This window comes from Dermacentor silvarum, chromosome 10, assembly GCF_013339745.2.
Source record: "Dermacentor silvarum isolate Dsil-2018 chromosome 10, BIME_Dsil_1.4, whole genome shotgun sequence".
NCBI classification, from domain to species: Eukaryota; Metazoa; Arthropoda; class Arachnida; order Ixodida; family Ixodidae; genus Dermacentor; species Dermacentor silvarum.
The window spans coordinates 18462930-18486425 of NC_051163.1; the positions used below are offsets into that span (position 1 = coordinate 18462930).

The window sequence follows — 23496 nt, forward strand, 5'->3', positions numbered from 1 at the left end:
CTTGCAGATGTCCGTAGATACTAGCGCCAGAATTCCCCCTAGTAATTTTTGTTGGAAACTCTTTGGCCTGGCCGGGTGCTCCCCTGCGCAGCGCGTTTACGGACGCTGGGTCTTGGCCGAAAACCCCTGACGCTTGCGTCTCGCCTTTGATGCGGGCCGCATGCTTGGCGTGCTTTTTGTTTGCTTCGCTTTCTATTGGGACGTGGACATCGGGGGCCTTGTCAGTGTTGTGACAGGATGAGCGGGCGACGAGCTTCTGGGTAAAGAGGGCAACACTTGTGCCTCAACCAGACAGTCGGACGAAGCGTTGGCAAGGAGGTGGCTGCTTGCACTGTCGGAAACCCGTCGGAAACTTGTTGGAAACTTTTTAGGAACCTGTTGCGGGAAGCGCTTTGGAACGGCTTTGGAAACTTGCTGGAATCATATCGGAAACTCAGTGGAAACCAGTTGGATACTTGTTGAAAACTCGTATGAAACGCGTTAGAAGCCTGTTCCAAATCAGTTTGGCAATGTTCGACATATCCCTTGGGATTTCCAACGTTCCCCCTGCCACTTCATGCCCCGTCAGGCTGTGCCATTTCCTCGTCTTCTCTCCTTGTGACAGCTCGCGCTCTGAGCCGTCGTCCTACGTAGACTGCACTGCCTCCGTGACCGACCCCAGTTTCCTTAGTGCTTTTCCTCGTAGCACGGTATAGATGGCTTGCACTGACGTCATTGTAGCCTCCATGTTGGTGCACCGACACGATGATAAGCTGGGTCCGTAACGTCACGTGAAAGCTTTTCAGTAAGATGGATTGGACTGAAGTGCTCGTAGTCGCCATGTTGGTGCACCGAAACGGTGATAAGGTGGGTGCGTGACGTCATGTGAAAGCTATCAATACGTCGAAATTGTGCGACGTCGTACTGACTTCATGATCGCCCAAGTCAGTCATACTTGAACATTTCTTCTTTGCACTACATATCTCAGCGAATATATCGCAGTATAGGGCGAGTATCATCGCACGTGCATTGCGGCGAAACCGGATTTGCGAGCCTGCCATGGTGATGACTGGCCGACGGCGTGCACTGCATACCTTCAGTTACGCTTCGGTCACGCGCTCCGCTGTTCGCGTTTCATCTGAGTATATACCTGCAAAATGCTTCGCATAACGGTCGATTCCCACAATGCATGGGATCTGAACATTTTTTTTTCTATTTAAACATCATCGCCGACTAATACGAGTCAGGAACGCGAACCGCAACGATCGGACACGGTGTAGTCGTGATGGCCACGTACTTGCTTAGTTACCGGATATACTCGTTTCACTGCGCGTAGCTGTACCTCATCGTACGTGTACGAAAAAAGCAGGCGGCGGAGAATGCCCTGATTTCCATTCGCTGCAAAGAAAAATGAAGTGAATTGTAAAGGCGCGGAACGTGAAGGCGCAGTCGCGCGCCACGTCAAGAGAATGCAAAGTGGCGATGAAGCCTTTCTAGCCATTGCGCATCCTGTTTCCAGAGGAATCTAACCTTTCTTTCTCGTTGACGTCACGAGCGAAACCCTGTCGCGCCCTGACGGACACACAGCGACGCTCACCTGCACACCTTGCAGGTGAGGTTGTGGGAAGCCGACTCAATAAATTTCACCTCTTCCTTAAAAAAAAAAAGCGAACAAAAAATCTACAGCCGGAAATATTTGTTGTTCTTTCGTTAAAGAAAATTGAGGCACGGTTAGTATAGTTGGCACGGAACGTCGTTTCTCGCATTCCCCTCTTTCTTTTTTTTTTTTTTATGGCAGCTCTGTACACGAATTTTCGCGCCACGCTTGACGGCCCACTGAGGAATAGAGTGGGTTGGAAATACCGTATAAACGAGCATATACAAACAGGAAGTTATACGCGCGTGGTACTGTGTGCTTGTGTGTGTGATTCATCGCGTCGGATGCGCTCATCCGCTTTCAAGAAACCTTGTTTCGCCGCGGTTTCATGGACGCGATTTTTCTTTTTATTTTTTTTTTTCGTGCGTGTCTGTATTGCGATTGAGATGCTGATTGATTTGCACGGTTTAACTGCACGAAAGAAAACAGCGGATTTGAGATACATAGTGCGTGGCTCCCTGTTCATTTCGACTTCCTGGGGTTGTCGGTCTGTTTACAACGCTATATCATCATCATCATAATCAGCCTATATTTATGTCCACTGCAGGACGAAGGCCTCTCCCTGTGATCTCCAATTACTCCTGTCTTACGCTAGCTCATTCCAACTTGCGCCTTCAAATTTTCTAACTTCATCACCCCACCTAGTTTTCTGCCCAACGCTATATACTTTTACACAAAGGAGAAAATAAATTTAACTCGCACACACATGACGTACAACGATGTCATATCAACTATATAGCCCCAGTCGAAGCCTTATTGTACTTGGGGTCATTTAATATGCACCCAATTAAACCACGGTACATTGGCGTTTTGATTCCCGCCTTCATCGTAATGCTTCCATGCACCGCTGCTGGGAATCGAACCCGTAGCCTCATGCGCGCATCAGAAGATGACGGTATAGCCACTGTTTCATGCGTTACTCTAAAAAATAGCATTGACAAAATGGCTGTTCAGATGGCACTGCCCATGCTCAGAGCCCAAACTTGACCTGCAGGTTCTGCTGCGCTAATTTTAATAGTACCTACATTCAGTTTATGCACACGTGCGCGCATATCTTTGTCCAGTACAAACTGCGCTGCTTGCATGCTGCTGATGCTGCTGTACAAAACGAGGAGCAAGCTTTATCGCCTTGATACGAAACTATATCGCTCAAACGTGCGTCATTCTGACGCACAGTGCATGCTATAAGCGCGCCACTTTAATCCTTGCTGCGCTCAGCTGCCGATGGTGCGCTTGTTAATCTCTCGGCATCAATTTAAAGCCTGGGCGATTCCTGCGACTTCGGCGATAACGACAATTGCCTCGGTACTTCTATTTCCCGCACATTCTTTGTTGAAGTGCAACAATAGAATAAGATAAGCGCGAGTAATTTTCTTTTAGATATCATTGACCGTGGCGGTGCGGCTATCGCCCGAATGGGTTCACTATACGCGAGTCTGTACGATATACGCTGACGTATACACCGCGCTACCGCCGGCACTTCGACTCCGGGGGCGCGACGTGACCTCGAAAACGAGGCGACTACGCACGCCGACACACCTCCGTATTACAGGCGTTACATGCGATCGGTCGGCGTGCGCTTTCTGTTCTGCTGCGTTGGGCGCCCTCTTCGTCTGTGGAGATAAACGCCCTGAACGCGTCTCTTCCCGGCAGGCATCGCGCGGTGTAGAGGAGGGCAACCACATGTCTTTGTACTCGCTTTTAAGTTAGGGGCTCTTTGTAGTCGTGTGGGAGTATCTCCCGGCCATGGGATGTTCCCCCAATGGCATGTTCCCCCAATGGCATGTTCCCCCAATGGCATGTTCCCCCAATGGCATGTTCCCCCAATGGCATGTTCCCCCAATGGCATGTTCCCCCAATGGCATGTTCCCCCAATGGCTTGTTCCCCCAATGGCATGTTCCCCCAATGGCATGTTCCCCCAATGGCATGTTTCCGCAGTGGCATGTTTCCGCAGTGGCATGTTTCCCCAGTGGCATGTTCCGCCAATGGGACATTTCTCCAGCGGGTCGTTTCGGCAACGGGGCGTTTCGTCGGTCGGACTTCGAGGGTTGGGTGAAATACAAATTCTGACGTTTCACCACTGTGATGGTTTACCAACGGGACGTTTATACAGGGGGACCTATCTATACTGTGGGACATCTCTACTATATGAAAGGTGTAATGCCAGTGGGTCCTTGGGACGGTTCCGCCTTTTGTCGGAAGAACGTTTCGTTTAACAGACGTTTCGATCGCCTTTGGGACGTCTCAATAGACGAGGCTCCTCGAAACGCTGCCCCAGTAGGGACGGTTCGCCTGTGGGGACATTTGTTTTTTACAGCTAGACGCTGTAAAAAACAAATGAGGAAAAGAAAACGAAGAAAGAAAAAGCATTTTGTATTTTTAGTACAGAAAATTTATTTCAAAGGAATATTTGATTTTTTTAAATATTTTTCTGTTTGTGGTTAAAAGCAAAATTTTTCTTGATTTTGACAGAATTGCTGCCCATACGGTAAAGCATGAAGATGTGTCATCAATGCTGTGAGCGAAATAAAAGTTGTCCGTCTCTTTATTATCTTCAATTGCATTTGTGTGCAGCTTCACCGACCACGCAAAGTATGCGCAGATAGATTTCGTATGCGGGAGCCAATTGGTCTTATAGTTTCTGAATAAGATGCAGCGGCAATCAGGACGAATGGTGCCGCTCAGACCACGCTTATAAAGACTCGTAGGTTTGATACTTCGATGTTTCGCGCAGTGCCGGGTGTCTTGGGGCCAGATGGCTGGTCAGGGGTGGTCACATCTCATACGATCTACGTAGCGTGCTTATCTGTGCATCTAGTTATTTGTTACAGCCGAATCCCAGCATTTTATTATTTCGTACTACATGAAAGATGCAGTCATGAAGGTAGTACATTAACGGAATGAAACTATATGGCAGTGTCTTTTTTGTAAATTTGCAGAAAAATAATTGACAGATTATTTTGGTGAAATCACAGAAAGACGAGCTAATAGAAAGCAGAAGAGAACAGAAAATATATCTTACAAGAATTGCCGTACTTTTCTCAGTTTATTTTTTTTTCCTATCACAAAAACGATTACAGTGTATAAGACGCTGCTACCTAAGACGTTTCGCTAACGGAATTTTTCACGGTGGAATGCATTGCTTATTGAACGGTTAACCCTTGGGATAACTCGAATATGAGACGCTGCTCCTATGGAAGTTTCACCACTGGCCGTATATGTCTCACCAGTGCGTCTTTTTGCGGGTAGAAATATTCGCCCATTTCGCCCGCGGGACAATTTGAATGCATAGCACTTCTTCTTGGACGTTCCGCCAATGAGACGCCGCGTGTCCGGAACGCAGCGCCTGTGATACCTTTCGCGGGCGATCAGTTAGAACGCTCAAGCAAGTTTTCAACACACACGCGAGTCGTTACTTCAATGCGAGCTGGCTTTCGCTTTCTGCTCTCCTTCGGTCAGGAGCATAATCGCTGAAGGCTGGCAGAAGCCATGCTGATTTCACGTATACACCGCATCCAAAGAAATCATTCTAGCAGCCACACACGCGTTGACAACACATATATACAAATTCTTCGAGTCGGGACTTGAGGTAGTATATATATATATATATATATATATATATATATATATATATATATATATATATATATATAGTTAACACCGTTGTAGGGCCACTAAATCTCATGTTATTTCATTTCAACATAAAAAGAAACATAAAACCATCTCTCCCAGCTTTTTCCCGAGGCTTGAATTAGGGAACAGCGCGACAGACGAGGACGCAGAAGAGGCACGTAACAACCACACTAATTCAAGATGTATCAACCAACCAACCGAATCGTTCACTTTTCTGAGGCCTATATTCTCCACTGACCACTTTCTCCGCTATACGTACAGCGCCTTTCTGTTTTTGCCCCCGTGCAATCGTCTCTTGCGGAGGCGTTAACAGACGCTAAGGATTCTTCAGAAGGGGGACACTTGTTTACGGCGGCTGCAGTGCGGCTGTACTGCGGCGCATGTCGGCGGTGATGTAGCCTCTTATCGCTTATCTTTCAGTTCTACCATGCACGTGGCTTATCATCAGCGCACCCTTTGGACATTCCTCGGCGCGGTCGGGAGAGATCGAGTTCCTCCAGCCGATAAGATGGGTGATGATCGTGACAGATTGAAGGGTGGAAGGCTGCGCAGGGTGGAGATGTAGAGGGAGTGGAGGAGAGGGCCGTAGACGTGTCGGGGCGTGTAGGCGTGTGGGCAGATCGAGTCTGGGGAAGTGCTGATGTGTGTATATCAGCTGATCGCGTCCAAGCAGTGTCCCGTCCTCCGAGAATAAAGAGTAGACTTCGATTGGCACTGGCGACAACATATCGTTCCCCTCTGACGTGCGGCTGAGCCTTGGAACGGGCAGCGGAGGGGGGAGTGGCGTTTGCGACGCCGATTAGAAGCGCTCTCGTGGAAATGAGTAAGCCCGTGACGTAAATGAAAGGACCGGAGAAGAAGGAGGGAGGGGGAAGGAGCGGTCTCCGCCGGTTCTGTGGAACTTATTTGCTGTGCCGCAAAATGCGCGCATGTATTTCTTCGGCCACTTCTTTTGCGCTGTGAATTGCCAGGGGAACGTAGTTTGACTTAAAGTACCCAAATAACCCTTCCTTAATGCACTTTTTTTATATTGCACTAAATAATGACACTGTTAGTTTATACAGTAAATTATTATTTCAGAACCGCCCGTTCCGGACCAATGTTTTCGGTGTCTCCTGTTCTCCTGTTCTTTTTTTTTTTTTTTTTTTTTTTTTGCGCTGGCAATGAGAAAATAAGAACAAAGGCACGGCAAATGATATTTTATTTAGTCTTATCTTCTATCTGCGCAGATAATTCGGACACTCGCTCCTAGGCCTAGCGAGGTGTACGAATGGGCTCACGAAAGCAGTTCGATCCCTTCGTAAACGCCGTCGTCTGTGATCGTTAGCGACGACGCGCAACGCTCAGTTTAAAGCGCATTTCCGGGGGGACATATTTAGCACTTGGCGCACCGTAGGCACTTGGCCCTAGCGAACACACTACGCATGCTGTGTTGTATACAATGATAAAAGAGTGGTTCAACGAGGGACATCTCGGGCTAGAGCCAATGTCCTCCTCGCCCGTCGCAAGAGGGCATCGAGGCGCACCTTTAGGAACCAACGTTTCGACAAGAGGACTTGTCTCATGACCTCTGAGATGGGCGGCGCGCGCTGTGACACCTGATCTCGGAGGTAATACCTGTCCCTATGTCAGGGCGACCACTCGCCTTTCGTTGCCTCTAGCCGGTGGAGACAGCATCTTATTTTATTTAGATAGCCTACAAAAGTGAACATCTGGTTAGATTCTTTCCGTGATTCTTGTTTCTTCGTTTCGATGCTCCTTCGCGCTTATTTGCTCAAGCTTTGAGAGCAGGGGGCTATTCTGGGGTCCACCTAGTAGACGGTCCACTTCGGCTGTCACCATTGGCTACTGCTTGACGGGCAGGAAGGTGCCAGCCAGTCTCCTTCCTGCACGTCAAGCAGCAGCCAATCAGCGACAGCCGAAATGGACAGTCCACTAAGTAGACTCTTACAGAATACCGCCCCAGATCTGTTCGCCCTTTTTATCTGGTCACTGTGCTCTGTTGTTTCGCGTGCAGGGCGCGATGGGCACTGTGTTCTGGGAGCGTTGCCTAATGTGCACTTGTAGCTGGGATTGCTCAACGAATGCGCGCTGTTGCGACTTGGACAGAGAGAAACCTTATCTGGTCGCGACGCGCGGGAGCTTGACCACTCGCAGCGGTTATTAATAGTCACGAGGTGCGCGCGAACGTATAACGCACTCGGGCAGATGTATACAGCCCGTTGCCCGCGGTGCCGCGTTTTTAAAAATAAACGCCGTACCTGTACATACCACTGCCTCGTTTATCTGTGTCTGCAACTCGCTTGCCTTTCTCTTTTCCTTTTTTCTTTTTTTCTCTTGACAGGATGCAAGCGTTGAAAAGAAAAGAAAGACATCAGTGGTTTGAATTTTGCACTTTGGGATATCCTCGTGTTACCCCTTGTGTTTTATTATTATTATTATTTCATTTTTCAGAGCTGCTTGCCCTGCGGAATAGATGTATATATATATATATATATATATATATATATATATATATATATATTAAACAAAGCGTGGAGACCCTCTACGTGTAGAAATTGCAGGAATTGTACTTAAAACGCGTTTGCATTGAATCCTCTTCAAAACTAACTCGCAAACGATTACTTAAAATATTCAGATCACATTTAAAGGCACGCGGGACCATTCGGATGTGGTTGCAAGTGTAGTATATAGCTGTGAGCTCTCGTGAATATTCACTATTTTATGTAGACCGTTGTGTCGTCAGAGACGACGGAAATGAATGAAGGAATGAATCAATGTCTTATTCAGATGAAATATATATGTGCACATTCAAGCTAAGAACAGCTGTTTTTATCATGAGAAACACGAGGCAAAGGTTACTGTCTCCCCCTAAATTGAAGTTTCCCTTCAGCATTTAATTGTGGTACCGTTCATTTGGCTGGGGCCGCAAGATTTGATCGAATTATCCGAAAGCTGGAATTAGGAAGCGGTGGCAAAATGAACGAATTCCGATCTTTCCTCTTTTTTTTTGTTTTTGCTTGAAGTATTCTGCATGTAGTGTATTTTTACTTCCTCTTGAAGCGAGAACCAAGCAGCATGCGGCTTAAAGCGCCGACGTGTTTCAGCGCAGTTTCAGCGTTGGACTGTCACGTTGCTGACAGTGTGGTCGTCCGTGAGGGGCCCGCAAACCTCACCACTGTTGTCGGTGCTGACAAAATGCTGAAAAGCGGCAAAATAAAGTAGGCCGACTGCTGCGCGCTCGAGGGGGGTCGAATTAACCGATGCTACACGCTTTCGTGTTCGAACTAAACATGTTTTCCTTCCTGTAACACTGTATAGTTTCTAGCCGGGAATTTTCAGTGCGTTCGAATTAAGCGAACAACGAATTAACCGAGGTGGAATTAACCGTAGTCGACTGTATGGGCATTTCACGTTGGTATAATGTAATAGTCGCTAATAAGGACCGACTTGAACAGCAACGATATCGCTGCAGCTGTCATCGGGTCCGCGGAGGCTATATATTGCTCGCCTCAGTTGGCGTAAGTCTAGAAAGAAAAGAGCTGAGTACTGTGTGGCGAAGTGGTGGGTGGTGCGGTTACGGTTGTTGCTTAATTGGTACGATGATACCCCCGAATACTCTGGCATCTACTGTCAAGAACACAAGTAAGTAGTATATATGTATAGTAAAAGGTCGTCTCGCGACATTTCAAGGCGTTTTCGAGCCCGCCTCGCTCGGGAGCTGGCGGAAGAGGAAATCTTAGCTGCCGCGGGTAAAGCTCCCATCTCAGCCTTTGCAGTGCTTACGTAACGACGCGAAGAAATTATCTCCTTGGTCGTCATTCTATCTTTATGTACACTGCAGGAGGGAAGGCCTCTTTTCCCCAGCGATCTCCGATTACCGCTGTGTTGCGTCAGCAGACTCAAGTCCGATGCCGGCGAATTTCCTAATCTCGATCGTCTCGCCGCCGAATCGTTTGCCGTCCTCGACAGCGCTTTCCTACCCGTGGTCCACCCATTTCTGTCAACCCTAATTAGAACACCGGTTATCAGCGCTTTTCGCTTTACGTGGACGCCCGACCTCCCACTGTTTCCCTCTTAATATCGACTAGAATATCGGCTAGATCCGCTTGCATACGCTCTAATCCACAATGCTGTCTTCCTGTATCTATACCTGCAGAAATGCCGAACAGATTTTTTTTTCATTTTTTTAACGTGATCGTCTTTATTTCTGGCTATGGAGAGTGCATTCGGGAAATGTTATTTGAGGTATCAATTAACTATTATATAGTAAATAAATAGTAATTGGTTTCCTTGGCTTTCCACAACTGAAACTTATCTAGCGTGTCAGAAACGCTACAATGGCTTTTGCGTCAAGTTTCTTGCTATTAAATCGGCATTTCAAATTTGATATACTTTGATATTCGGGGGGGGGGGGGGGTTACTATTGTACGCCTATATATATATATATATATATATATATATATATATATATCATCTTTCGTTATATTGCTCGTTGCGCGGTCGTTACCTTCTTCTCAAGCTTCTATGCGATTCTCCGTGGTTTTCACCTCCGCATGTTAGTACTGAAAAAAAAAATGCACTGATTGTGTATTTCAAGCTATATTGTGTATTTTAATTGTCTATTTCATTTGTGTATCGCTAAGCTGCCAGTCACGACTTGGGGAAGCGCCTGCCATGCCATCCAACGAAATATCTTTATTCGTCCGGAAGTTTTCTTCGCGTGGTTACTGTCCCTGCTGTTGCTATTTGGCTGAAGAAAGAATTGTGTTAACGTCAGTCTTCGCAAGTCCACAACGAAGAGAGACACTGCAATTCTGCGGCAAGGGAGGCGTTATGCTGTGTTGCGCTGGAGGTCGCGAGGTCGACTACATACGCGTGTTTTTGCATTTCGCCTCCATCAAAATGCGGCCGCCGTGGGCGGGATTCGATCCCGCGATCTCGTGCTCAACAGCACAACGCCTTAGCTGACTGAGCCACCCCGGCGGGTAATCCTGAGAGCAATAGGCCTGGTAAGCCAGGACAGACGGTAGAACGAAGCAATGGTGGCGACACCGTCCAGAAGTTCCCGCGAAAGTTCGCTTTGACGTCACGGATATTGAGAGCGTCTGCTCGAGTCCAATTGCAATTGCCGCGGAGGCCGCATACATGTGGCCCGACGGCGAGAAAAAAAAATAGAAGGCGGTTGTGTGTAGTTTGCCGGCTTCAATGTGTGGCGATCACTTTATTTCCGAGCAGACTAGCATAAAGCGTTCCAAGACGACTTATCTTCCTGAGGAGGTGAAGTTCAAAGTGGTCTACCAGTAGCGTTTCCTTCAGTCTATATAATCGTGCATTGTCACATTCGTAAGGAACCAATAAGCTGCCTTCTCATGCCAGGCAGGAGCTATAAGTGTACACAGACGTCCACACAGTCTCGGCCATCTATAGCCGCTACAGCACCGGACTCTCACAGTAGCAGTGAATATTTTTTTCTCTCGTAGAAGCGTAATTTAGTATAGCTTCTTCAGCCATTCTTCAGGGTCACCATGCGAAGCTTCGTGTGTTATGCGTACCTGTTCTTTCAGCGTCGCGGTAAATAGCGTGGGACCACAGGTGCCAGTTGCTGGAAGGAGGGTCCGCGCCACACCTCCGCGTCTGGGACGATGAGCAACGCGACCGATAAGGAAGGCGCAATAACGCTTATGCGCCGCACCGGACAAGGTGCCGGTCTCCCGGATAGATAACCACGCCGCGATGCGGCATAGCGTGGCGATAAACGTCGCATTAACGCTGCGGGTGCTTTCGTGCCGGTGGTGTCGAAAGCACCATAAAGAACAAACAAAAAATTTGTACTCATTTGGGTGCGATTTCGTCATTCAGCGATACTCTTTCATCAATATCGTGTGCATAAAACGACCGCAACTGATCGTGAGAGCATTCTTTCTTCTTTCTGCGGTTTTACGTGCCAAAACCAGTTCTGATTATTAGGCACGCCGTAGTGGAGGGCTCCGGATTAATTTCGACCACCTGGGGTTCTTTAACGTGCACTACAACGCAAGCACACGGGCGTTTTTGCATTTCGCCTCCATCAAAATGCGGCCGCCGTGGGCGGGATTCGATCCCGCGATCTCGTGCTCAACAGCACAACGCCTTAGCTGACTGAGCCACCCCGGCGGGTAATCCTGAGAGAAATAGGCCTGGTAAGCCAGGACAGACGGTAGAACGAAGCAATGGTGGCGACACCGTCCAGAAGTTCCCGCGAAAGTTCGCTTTGACGTCACGGATATTGAGAGCGTCTGCTCGAGTCCAATTGCAATTGTTTATGGGCAAAGAAGCACTTCTAGATTCGTCATGGCTTCAGTGATCGCGTAGGTGCACTCGAGAGTTGCTGAGAGCGCGCTCGAGGTGGCCATGGCCGCATGGCGTTCTGCTGCTGAACACGATGGTTGCGGGTTCGTATCCCGGCGGCGGCTTCATTTCGATTGCAGTCGGAACGCGGAAACGTTCGTGTGTGCCGCGCCTCGAGTGCACGTTTTAAAGAACAGACGATACGGCGTCTCTCATTGCCTCCAATTTGTGCATTGAGACGTTAAACGTAAGACATGGCCCAGATAGGTGCGCCAGCAAACCATCAGTCTATCTTTTCAAGAAAGAGCTTGATTTCTTGGTGTGTAGATAGGGTCTTGGCGGGGGAGTGTTCTACAGTCACGCGGCTATGATATAGTGCTTGCGCATGCGCATTGTTCGAAGATGCAGCCAGGATTGTGTGGTTTCAATAAATCAGTTTAAAATTGTTAGTCTGCGTTCGTCCTGTCCTTTCTTCTACCACGGTGCCTCGTCCCTATAGCGCAGTTTAAGTTCCCAAATAATGTATTGCCAACTAGCCTGCCAACACTCTCTCCTCGAGTTAAACCTTGTAGTTTCCTAATTTCATTATCATTATTCCCATCTCGTATTGAGCCAATAACGGTGCCGCTGTACGAAACGGACAAAAAATGAAGACCTGCGTTGCAGACGTACGGCGCGCGCAGTGATTCCACAATCTCCGAATGCGCCGGAAATAAAAAGAATCGACTCGCGGGAATGCCCGCGTATGCAACCGTCCCGCGCGCGAGCCGCTACCTGGTATGCGCAGTATACAGTTGCAGTCTCCTCGATCGCCGGGACCGCGTAGCACGCGCGCGCGTATCTAATTTGCATATACGCGTACGAGTGCCTGCGTCGAGACTGCTGCAGAAGTCGCGCGTGTACCTTATTTCCCGGCGCGCCGTTGGCGCGCCGCGGTTATCGATTGACGCGACGCCTGGTTAGTTTTTTTATCATTTTTTTTGCTTCCGGCTCGGCGATTAGCGGCGATTCCGCCGAGAAACACAGTGTATCGCCCCTCGGCCAGCTGCGCGCAGCCGGTGGCGAGCGCTGGGCAAAGTGTTATTGCCGTGTCGCCGACGTTGCTGGCCAGACGACACGTGCGTTCTTGAGCCGCGTACGGTCGAGGTCGTGGCTATTAAAGGGATCTGCGAATCGCCTCGTTGTTTGTTTGTTTGCATGCTTGCTTGCCTGTTTAGCTGCTAAAGACTCGTTCCTGGATAGAAAACACTGCCTTTGTGGCTGGCCTTGCTGCGTTGCAGCTTTCGACGAGATGCAGTCAGGCAGCGGGGCCACCTTCTGCTACGAGCATTTCTTGGGCAGTGTTCGCGCTTTCATTTAACCCTTTAAGACGTCTGTATACACAATTGTGTATGCCAAGAAAGTGCGTCAGCAGCAATAGCATTGATGAAAGTAATGGTACTTAAAATGTGTCGCATACGTCTTGAAACTGTTCTGATTGGAATCGTGTTGCAAGTTTGAATAACGGGTTCAAAATTTTTTAGTAAAACGAGTGCGAAAGTAGACGGTTCTGTGTACTTGCTTGGTGCGAGTAAGTCGTTGTATGTAGTGGGTGTACTCCTTTCATCGTTTTTCACGGTGTGTCGCATCAGGCGTAATTTTCAAGTGCCTGGATGGGTGCTTTTCAAGCCTTTCATTCTTGCCATTGGCCCTGCCTAATAGAGAAAATTTAAAAGTATGCCCTTTAAAAAGCGACGGTGGCTAGTGCCACCAAGCTCATGGATGGATGAATGGGTGGAATAATTTTATAGGCATTCCCTTCAACATGAGGTGGTGACACATGCCGCCAATCTTGTTATTTTTACCTTTCTGTTGCGTTCACTTCAGCTTAAGTTCCATGATTCATGTTAAAAAATCATTGAACTTGAAATAAATTTATTACTTTAAAAACTAATGTGTGTTCATTCTCTGTGTTCACTGCCTTTACGCCGCCAATACTCCAGCCATCTTTTACTGTTCTCCAATGCCTATTCACTCGTCTTTCCTCTATTATCCTTAGAGCCCAAAGCCTCGGGGCAGGGTAACCATGTCCTCACTTACCTCTGGATGGCCGCCGAACCCTCTGCGGAGAATGCTCAAGATTTCTTGCAAGCTTCTCCCATGGCCCGTAATGAAAGCGTTAAGGCAGCTTTCACCTGCTTTCACAGTGATGACTTGACCTAAACATTCTCTTTGTGCAGATAGATGAAAGGTATTCCTGCAGGTGTGAAATCTAGAGCACAAATCATTGTAGCAAGTGCTTCAGGGCTATAATGTTTGTGAGGAGGAATGATTCACATAGTCTCATTGTCTTCTGCTATCTCTGCAGATCCTGCTTGTTTCGAGCAGCAGTGCGCCCGACCGGTGGATTGTGCCGGGCGGCGGCCTGGAACCGAATGAGGAGCCCAGCACGGCGGCGATGCGTGAAGTCATGGAGGAGGGCGGTGTGCGGGGTCGGCTCGGACGATGTCTTGGCACCTTCGAGGTTTGCCTGCTCGACTCGCTAGCCAACCTACTTGCCAACGACTGTCTTGCCACACTAATGCTTCTTCCCATCCTTCACACATTATACACCTCAATTTATTCTCAGCACAATCTTATGCACTGCTATTCTAAGGCCAACAATATTGGCATGACTCTTACACCGCACGAGCTGGTGTTTAGTGCAAGGAAACTTTGAGATGAAGGTAGGTAGGTAGGTAGGTAAAATTTATTGAGGGCCGGAAGAATCTTCACCCTGTTTTATAGGGGCAAGACTGCGGGCCGCTCCCGCATTAGGATGATGAAAGCAAAAGGAAAAAGGACACACGAGCTTTATGGTATCGCAGATTTGTCCACCATTGTGACGGTAGTAGAAAAAGCCTTTGTGTGTCGATTTTCTGACTCAAAATTTTTATTCTCTTTTTCCGCTAAGCATCGTTTCACATGTTGAACCAATAAGGCCATAATTCAACACTTGCACGGTGACACCAGTGTCTTTTTTGTAAAGCCTGTCGCAAATATTTCGAATGTGCAAATAAGATTCATGTGTGACCACTCGGCAGTCGTTCTGGTGCTCTCTGGCCATGCCTTGCTTTTGCATTGCAAGAGAGCCCTGCATCACGATCGTTATCACTACCAGCACTGACCGTCTCATATGTGCATCATTGCTCCTGACATGTCTCATTGCTTTCAAAAGCAGCACGCAGTAGAGTAACGTACTCGTACGGCTTGCCAAGATTGGTGACCTTGTGTCGTGTCCTGTTGAGTAGGATGTCAGGTATCACTTGCATTTTGTGCTTTAAAGCTATCTGTTCATGGACCTCATAAATTTTCTCGAGCTTGGTTAACAAGCCTGTCCAACCCTTGGATAATATGGAAAGAGAAAGCAGAATGATACTAACGCAAGTGAGGTAAACGTTGTACTGAGACGACAAGTTCTCTGCTATGAATGTGGCCCTGCAAATCCGAGTCAAATACCACTGTCACATTCGCAGCAGGGAATTTGTGCTTTTGTTCTAATGTTTAGCTAACTTGCATTGTTATTACATTTTTCTATCAAATTTTCTTGTTTTCTTTGTCACTTCTAGTGTAAAAGATCGGCTGCCTTTGGATAGCTTCCTTCAACATTTGCATCGTCAGAATTGGAAAACACACAATAGAAACAAAGGGAGCTGGCAAACAAAAGAATGCGGCAACTTTCATGCCAGGCGCTGTCTGGTTGATAATTGCGAGAAAAATGAAAAGAAAGCATGGCGCACTGGCATGTCATTGGGTGATTGCCTAGTGACAATGTGTATGCTTTAGTGTTATATAAGGTTAGTGAGATATGTAAATGCCTTCAAGGTGATCTAGGGCAGCTTTGTATTAGTTGACAAATTCAGACAAAAAATGCTACTGACACATTCTTATAGCAAGAGACTCGTGAGGTAGTATTCTTTTGTTTTCACGTTTCTGATACTTTGCCAGTGATGTCCCAATGTCCCTTTAAATTGAAAAAGATTGCAAGTATCCGAATGATGTGGCTTATATTGAGAGAATTCATGGCTAACTTCATAATGAGTGCAATATGAACAAACAAATAATCGACCAAACCCTCTTAAATATTTTTGCAGCAAGAAGAATATGAAATAGTAGTAGTAGCAGTATTTTATATTTATGATGTTTTGATGCTTTTCATAAGCACAGACTCACCAACTAGCTTTCCATAAGCACTAGCTTGTTGGTAATTCATTATGTACACTGCTGTACAATATAGCTCAAGGACATTGTAAGGATGGACAGGTGACAAAGGCACAGTGCTTTTTGATGCTTTTCCAATCTTTTCCTGATGACCATTAATTTTGCAAAAAATAAAATTGTAATGATCCAAGTGGTGCAGCTTATTCTGCGTAAGTTAGCGTAGCACTCTAGGAACATAGAAAATTGTACTGTTTTTTCGTACCTTACATCTGCTGGTGCTTGCATTTCTCGTCCTTGGTGTGTGCGGCATTGAATTTAAAGGCGCCCTGATAACTTTTTCATGAAACCTCAACAACATGCTGGAATAAGTGGATGGCCTTTCATGAAATATATACTGTCAAAAAATTTGGAGGATGACCTAATATGAATTGAGATATGATGAGTGCAGTGTTCACTTTCTCATTCCTTTCAGCTGGGGTGTTGCCAAAGGCAACACCGTGCCTATCGCTCCTTCCTTCCTTTCTGTAGCGCGGTAATAGTAATCTTTCAATGTTGGCATCTAGCAAAGGTGCCCGAGAACAATGAAGGAGTGGCGACAGGACAGGCAGAACATGTTAATGGTCGCCGATGATCCGTTTTTTATTAGAGCTCAAGGGACACGCATGAGCGCGCAAGCAGCTCTCAAGTAATTGATGAGCATTAACAAATGCCGAATGGCTAACGTCTATGGGCCATGATGTCTACTGCCACATGCTTGCTGACGTAGCGCAAAATGTAACAAGAGCAGTAGCTTTGAAAGCCTCAGTAGTAGAGAGCAGGTGATCTGCTTCTGCGAGATTGTAGGTTTTCTACTTACATGCAGCAGAATAGTATTTGGCTTGCTTCGTAGCAGCATTGCTTGCAGATCGGGAATGTTTCCTCACAGTGTTCGAAAAGTGTTTCAGTGCCCTTTTAAGCGCTGCCGCCCACCACACAACTTGGCTGACCATTTTCGCATTGCAAAGCGGCAAGCAGCTTAAAAAAATGCAGGTTTTGTTTGTTTTTGTTTTGCACAGGCATGCGAGCAGAAGGTGTTGCTGACAGGCAGTACCTTCGGCACGAAGTCCCCAGATGCGATGCAACTAGTGAGTGGACCTGCATAGATTCATGGCCGGAGCAGATTTGAACCTTGCATTCGGAGCTTTCTTGGCTTTACAATGGGAAAATGGTCTCTCACGGCCAGAACTCGCAAAAAGCGTAAACGCAGGAGCAAAGATTGCGAGAATGTTCTAAAGATTCTCTCTCTCTCTTGTTTTGTCTGTGGTCTACTGCTCTGTCCCTTTGTCACTGTGCAGTCCCATTCTCTTAAGTGTGTCATTGTGTGCCAAAGGCAGTCTTTGAGATTAGGAATAGGTGCCGCCTATGTAATTGGGGGAACAGGAGACAAGAATGCTGGTTTGAGAAGTTAGGCATAGGAAACTTGGACCACAAGAGAAATAAAAAGTTGTCCTTTTCGTCCGTCAACAGAGTGCTAATTTTGGTCGTTTGGCACATACGTGAACAAAGAAGCAGAGCTCTTCAGCAAAACAGGAGAACACGTCACACACAAGCGCCAACTAGCATGCTTATGCGTAATGTTGTACTACACAATATTTCTGCATAAGGAAAAGCTACATATGTACAGGCATCACCAAGTGCTAGAGAACAGGCCACATTAGCAAGTTACACTCAAGACACAGCTCTTTCTGAGCAAAGATATGGAAGCCTTGCTTACACAGGATCACAATTGGTAGATAGAAAATTGAGAAAGCCCACACATTACTTGTTCTTGATATCTTTTCAAGATGATGCATTACTGATGCATCTTGGCAATTGGAAAGAACAAAGAACAGTGTTGTACAGCATCAGGCTTCCCTCAAGAGACATTGTGATACCACGTTGTTGGTCAAGTGGAGGGAAGTCTCAATGCATACAGTCAAACCTCGATATAACAAAGTTTTACTCGCAGCGAAAAACTTCGTTATATCGAGGTTTGGCTGTATTATGTTCCTTTCTATGAATGAGTCCTGCTAGCCATGAAGCATTGTAGATATGTTTTCATAGAATTGTCATTTAAATCTGCCATCAGGTGACACTGTGAGAACTGCTGCAGTCGAGAGCTTTTACCGACATCAGCACAGCCGCTACGTTTGCGTGCTAGCACCTCAGGGAGCTGTGCCTTAATTTGTATCACACGTCTCCTGTTCGTTCTTTGCCTGTGTTGTAGGAATTGTGAATGCTTCTCCAACATTACATCCATGATATCGTATCTACTACTCAAGTGAAGGGGGTAGGTGGGGCAGGCTATGTTGAGTACGGCTAAATTTTCTGTCCGTTCAGCTGCAACATGAAGCAGATTTTAATCATCACTGAGGCAAACGCGAGTACTATTTCTTTGTGTTTCTGGAATGTTCAACGTGCCTATCAGTGTCTGCATGCTATGCTGGTGTATGCATCTGTACACGTGCTGTCTGCCTGTCATTGTGATATCGAGGATCCGCTACTCACGAAATGCTTTTGTTGCTGGTGCATGCAGAAATGGTTCAAGTGCACTTGAGAGCTATCTTGCATTCAGTATCTATAACGTTGTTGTCACATCAGCACACCCTCATATCTACACTGTGTGGTGGAGTGTCCATTTTCACGAGTTGATAATGCACGTGCACGCATGTGGTGTTCTGTCACGGATGTGCCTGATTGTGCTTGCGATGCTTTAGAGGACAACTGCAACAAAAATGTGGACTGCGTAAAGAGCCTGGTTGAGCAGCGTTCGTGCAAAATTTGATGTTTAAGATACAATCAGATGCATCATGAAAATCTAGCAGAAATAGACATCTCTGACACAGAAACTGATTTACCGCTCGCCGGAAGTGATGCAGAAACTAGAGGATTGAAAACCGGATACAGTCAGATGCAGCATGAAAATCTATCAGAAATAGACATGTCTGATGCAGAAACTGATTTACCACTCGCCGGAAGTGATGCAGAAATTAGAGGATTGAAAACCGGTGCAGCTCGTTGACATGGCCTCAGAGATTTGGGGTGCACCCAGATTCTGCTAGTTATCTTGGAGGCCAAAGTCTGAAATTTACTTCATATTTGCTGACCACCAGGTGCAGGTGCTATCTGCTTACATTCTATTTAAAGGCTGTTACTGAGAAAATTAGGCGATTGCCAGCCCCCACAACTTTGCCAAGATTGCTTGCAATAGTTATATACTACTCACCTATAACTAATTCAGTCAAAGATAATTTTCATTGCTGTTGACCTGTAATTTGCGGTGAAGAGTAAAGGGATCACCGGAATACAGAGACTTTTAAATGATCAGCATTGATCAAACAATGGAAGCCTTATCTTGATGAAGAGCCCTGTTCAGATGTTGGCTCCTGGCTCAGGCTTCCCTTGCTCGGCCACTGCTTCAATTTCACTTTCACATTTATATTGACAAATATCAAAGCACGTAGTCAGAGTAACATGCAATGCATGGTCACAGTATATACATTAATATACATATCTGATCACTTAATAAGCCCAGCTTTCAAGAAGCCGATGACTGCTTAGCACAGCAGTTAAATTTAGCTTACAAAGCGTTGTACCCATGCCACACTTGTGAGGCTACTGCCGAAAAGTGTCTAGGACCTTAAGCATTTTTAATGCCATTATATCTGAAGTTGATGCCTACATGTGCACATTTAAGGATGTTAACTAAATGGTGGGATGATTATAGCTGCAGTGAATTCAATAAGTTTGTCTTACAATCCGAATATCACAAATATATATATATATATATATATATATATATATATATTTAGCGGACAAAGTTGACAAAATAACACTTAAAACATAAAGAGAAAGACATTCATTTAGAAAGATATTGCACTTGCTACACCTGTCTTTTCATGAAAATTTTGCACCAAGATTGCTTTTCTTTCTTTTTTCTTTCTACCTCCTTGTTTTCTTCTTTCTAAGTTTTTTGTTAGCCTGGTTTGTCCAGACTCCTTAGACTGCCAGGCAGCCACTTTATGCGTCACTTCGAATGGCAAGGTGCTTAGATAATCAACAGTTCTCCCTTTTTGGACGAACTAGGCAAGTAAAAATGTCTAGTGTTGTAGTCTGTGATGTGGACCAAAAGAATACCATAATGGTGCTAAATTCGAGCAAAGGTAAAAAAAAGCAGCAATATGCACAGATCTAAAATATTTTTATTCGAAAAATTATTGTAATAAAAATGGCAAGTCACTGTGCCCTGTTACTGCAGCAAACCTCTCGTTGTCTTTGGCATGACTTTCTTACTGTCAAACCTTCGGTCTAGTCTTCGAGTCATGACAACACGTAATTTCTCTAGTGCAATTGCAGTGTGTACACGTTGGAAAAAGGTTAGGCATAGAGATACAAACTGCAAGGAGAGGGAAACATTTCTCTCTTCTTGCGTCTGTGTCTGCACACCTAACTTTTTCTAACATGAAATCCGACCAACTAGCGCAACTTTTTGGCGTACTTGCAGTGTTATATTGTCTGCTTGTAACCAGTAGGTAAACTTTCCTTCCGTGATGAATGTCACATGACCTGACTTTTGTTTTTACATTGCGTACTTTCAGAACTCGGAGAGGAAACACCGCACGATAGTATTTATTTTGGAAGTCACAGAGGAGCTTGAGGAATGGGAGGACTCCAAGAACATAGGTGAGGACTTCGTGGTTGCGTCTACTGCACCTTTACAATACGAATGTGCGAAATGGTAGTGCTACTGCTAAATATTGTGGTGAAAGCCTAGCATTCGGAGTTAGTGGCCCTAACTGTTGAAGGGCAGGCTGTACATTTACAGGTTGCATTATGCATTAATGGATGGAACTCATTGCCACCAAACATACAATAACTGAAACACCCTATTTCCAGAAGCCTTACTGACATATTTAGGCACTGTGTACTCACAATCTAGAATATTCTAAAAATGTGTGAGCACTTGTACTTTTCTTTCTCTTGTGTTTTGTGGACCAATCTCCTGTACCCTTGTGTTCTTTTCTTGCTTTTTGTGCCTTTCAGCTTCATTTATACCACAACTGTTGTTTTGATCATTCGATTGACGGTTTTCACTTGCATTCTTCGTACCAACTGGCATATCTGTGTAATTTGTTTGGTAGTTCTTGTATCTTGATAAATATCGTTGAATTCATGTTACAGCCATTTCACCCCCTCCCCCCATGTGACACTCTACGGGATCCGGAGCATACCTAAACAAAAGAACAGTAAAATCCTCTAAAAAGCTGCTGTAGCTGCCATCGAGTCATACTGCAAGTGAAAATTCATGTTCCCCTTTATATTGTGATAAAAAGCCATGCCAAGAGTCGTGAGTCCTGAGGGAGGTAGTGGCCAAATACTGCACCAGGGAGACCAGTTCCTATTCTGCTTAGGGAGTGTCCTTGTTGAAGCTTAGTGGGCTGTCCTAATTTGGTTGCCCCTGGACTAGCATAGCCCCACTGTCTCTCTGCATTTTTTTTTTTCTTGCAGGTGTCAGCTGGCCTCCAAGCCTAGTTGACATAAAGAGAAAAAAAAATGGAGCTGGGCAGGCCATGTAATGCGTAGGGTAGTGTAATGCATAGGAACCATTAAAGTTACAGAATTTGGTGCCAGGGGGAAGGGAAACACAGCCAAGGACAGCTGAAAATTAGGTGGGGCAATGAAATTGAAACATTTGCCAGCGCAAGTTGGAATCGGCTAGCTGAAGGCAGGCATATGTTGAGATCGCTGGGAGAGGCCTTTGTCCTGCCAGAGGACATAGAAATACGCTCATGATGCCGTGCAGAAAAGGAAGCTTGTGCAAAAAGAAGAAAACAGTGGTTTATGTGCACACTATGTTCTATAGATGACATCAAGTTCAGTGGAATGGAACTCAGTGTAACAACTAACAGTAATTAAGGTAAAAATACATGGAGTTATACTGCTTGGAGCTGCGCCTTGGCCATTGAGGGACGCTGTTCTGGGCATGGATGTACAGTCGCGAGCAAAAGTTGTGGACCAAAGGTGCCACGATTTTATTTTTTTTCTTCGCAGCCTGGGAATTCCGGCTGAAATCAAGAGTGCACGCCTACGTGTGCATGTTTGACCAATACAATGTATTAAGCCAATTCGAGGCCGCGGAGCTGCGCTTGAATATATTTAAATTTTTTGCTGATGTCGTGGTCTCCAAACTTTTGCTCACGACTGTACATAATGGGTGAGGGAGTAATGGGCACAACTAAGTAATTCTGACTCCCCGTTCACTATAGCGAGGTTTTCCTGTTTATTTGGCTACAGAGATTACAAGGCACATTTAACAGACCAAAGGTGGCTGATAACCTGCAGCTTTTCACAACATGGGCATTCACATATTATAGTTATGTGTAGTCCTGGTGATGCCAATTTCAATTACTTATAAGCAATAAGCACTGAACTGTCACCTAAGTACCTATAGTGAAATCTGTCTTAGGTTTCGCTGGGTAAAGAAATTTAACTATACCTACTAGCCAACAATGCACTGAACATACTTAAAGTCTTATCACGCAAACACTGGTGCTCTGACCGGAGATTCCTCCTGCATATCTATCGATCTTTGGTACGCAGCAAAATAGACTACGGTTGTGTAGTCTATGGGTCAGCCAGACAGTCTTACCTCAAGCGACTAGATCCAGTTCACAATCTAGAGCTACGCTTAGCAACTGGTGCCTGCAGAACTTTCCCTGTCCCTAGTCTATGTGCAGAAACTAACGAGCCATTGCTGGAACAAAGAAGAACACAACTCATGCTAACTTACGTTCTCAGAGTTCGATCATCACCAGAACATATATGCAATGACATTGTCTCATACTGTACCACACAAATGCACTACACGAATAAACCACATGCCATCAAACCTCTCATACTTCGATTTGAAGAAAAGTGTCACAAGTGCAGTATCCCAAAAGAGGCACTTCATGTTGCAGAGAAGCCATCCAGATTAGCCCCTGGTGTGACTTTACACGTTTTCTAGATTTTTCCCTAACACACCTTAAGAAGCAGGATACCCCACAGGTGCACATAATACAAGATTTCCGCACAATACAAGAAACATATAGTACTTACGAGTTTTACACAGACGGTTCAAAGACACATGATTATGTGGGAAGCAGTGTCATATCACGAACATGGGAACAGACTGTTAGACTCCCACTATTCGTTTCTGTTTTCACAGCCGAATGTTATGCTCTGTGAATGGCAGTGCAAGAAGTTGTAAATAGAAAGCACAAGAAAGCAGTAATTTACAGACTCCCTAAGTACTCTTAGAGCCCTCAACTTAAAATCGTAGCAAAAACCTCTCATCGGCGACATCTTACACACACTGTCACGCGTAAATGAAAACCACTCAATTCGTTTCTGCTGGGTCCCAAGTCACGTTGGGATCCCGGGAAATACTGTTTTGTGTGCTGCTAATGCAAAACACAAAACAGTATCTAAAATAAAGCTACCTTTGAAAGATGGGATATGTCTTTCGATTTCTCATGCTACTAATGTCCGCCTCATCGAATAACCCAGCTCAATGATAAGAATTATGGCACCTGCCACAGGCGATTTCTAAAAATTCTGTAAATCTTAAAAATTAACACCCTGTGTATTTGGCGCTACTTATGAAGACATACTAAAAAGTTTATAAATGAGCAATCTGAGTGAATGAAAGCTGATTTTG

The 23496-nt window shown here is 45.7% G+C and overlaps 1 protein-coding gene across 2 annotated transcripts in view; it reads left to right on the forward strand.

Annotated features, from left to right (window-relative positions):
* The window catches only part of LOC119431211 (diphosphoinositol polyphosphate phosphohydrolase 1), a 42689-nt gene that overhangs the window by 14889 nt on the left and 4304 nt on the right, over positions 1–23496 (forward strand). Inside the window, exons 2-4 of one of the 2 annotated variants that reach the window (XM_037698681.2) lie at positions 13948–14103; positions 16835–16903; positions 20396–20480. In XM_037698681.2, coding sequence (XP_037554609.1) covers positions 13948–14103; positions 16835–16903; positions 20396–20480 — 310 coding nt within the window. The remainder of the gene's footprint in view (positions 1–13947; positions 14104–16834; positions 16904–20395; positions 20481–23496) is intronic. The other variant, XM_037698682.2, reaches the window with a different exon arrangement.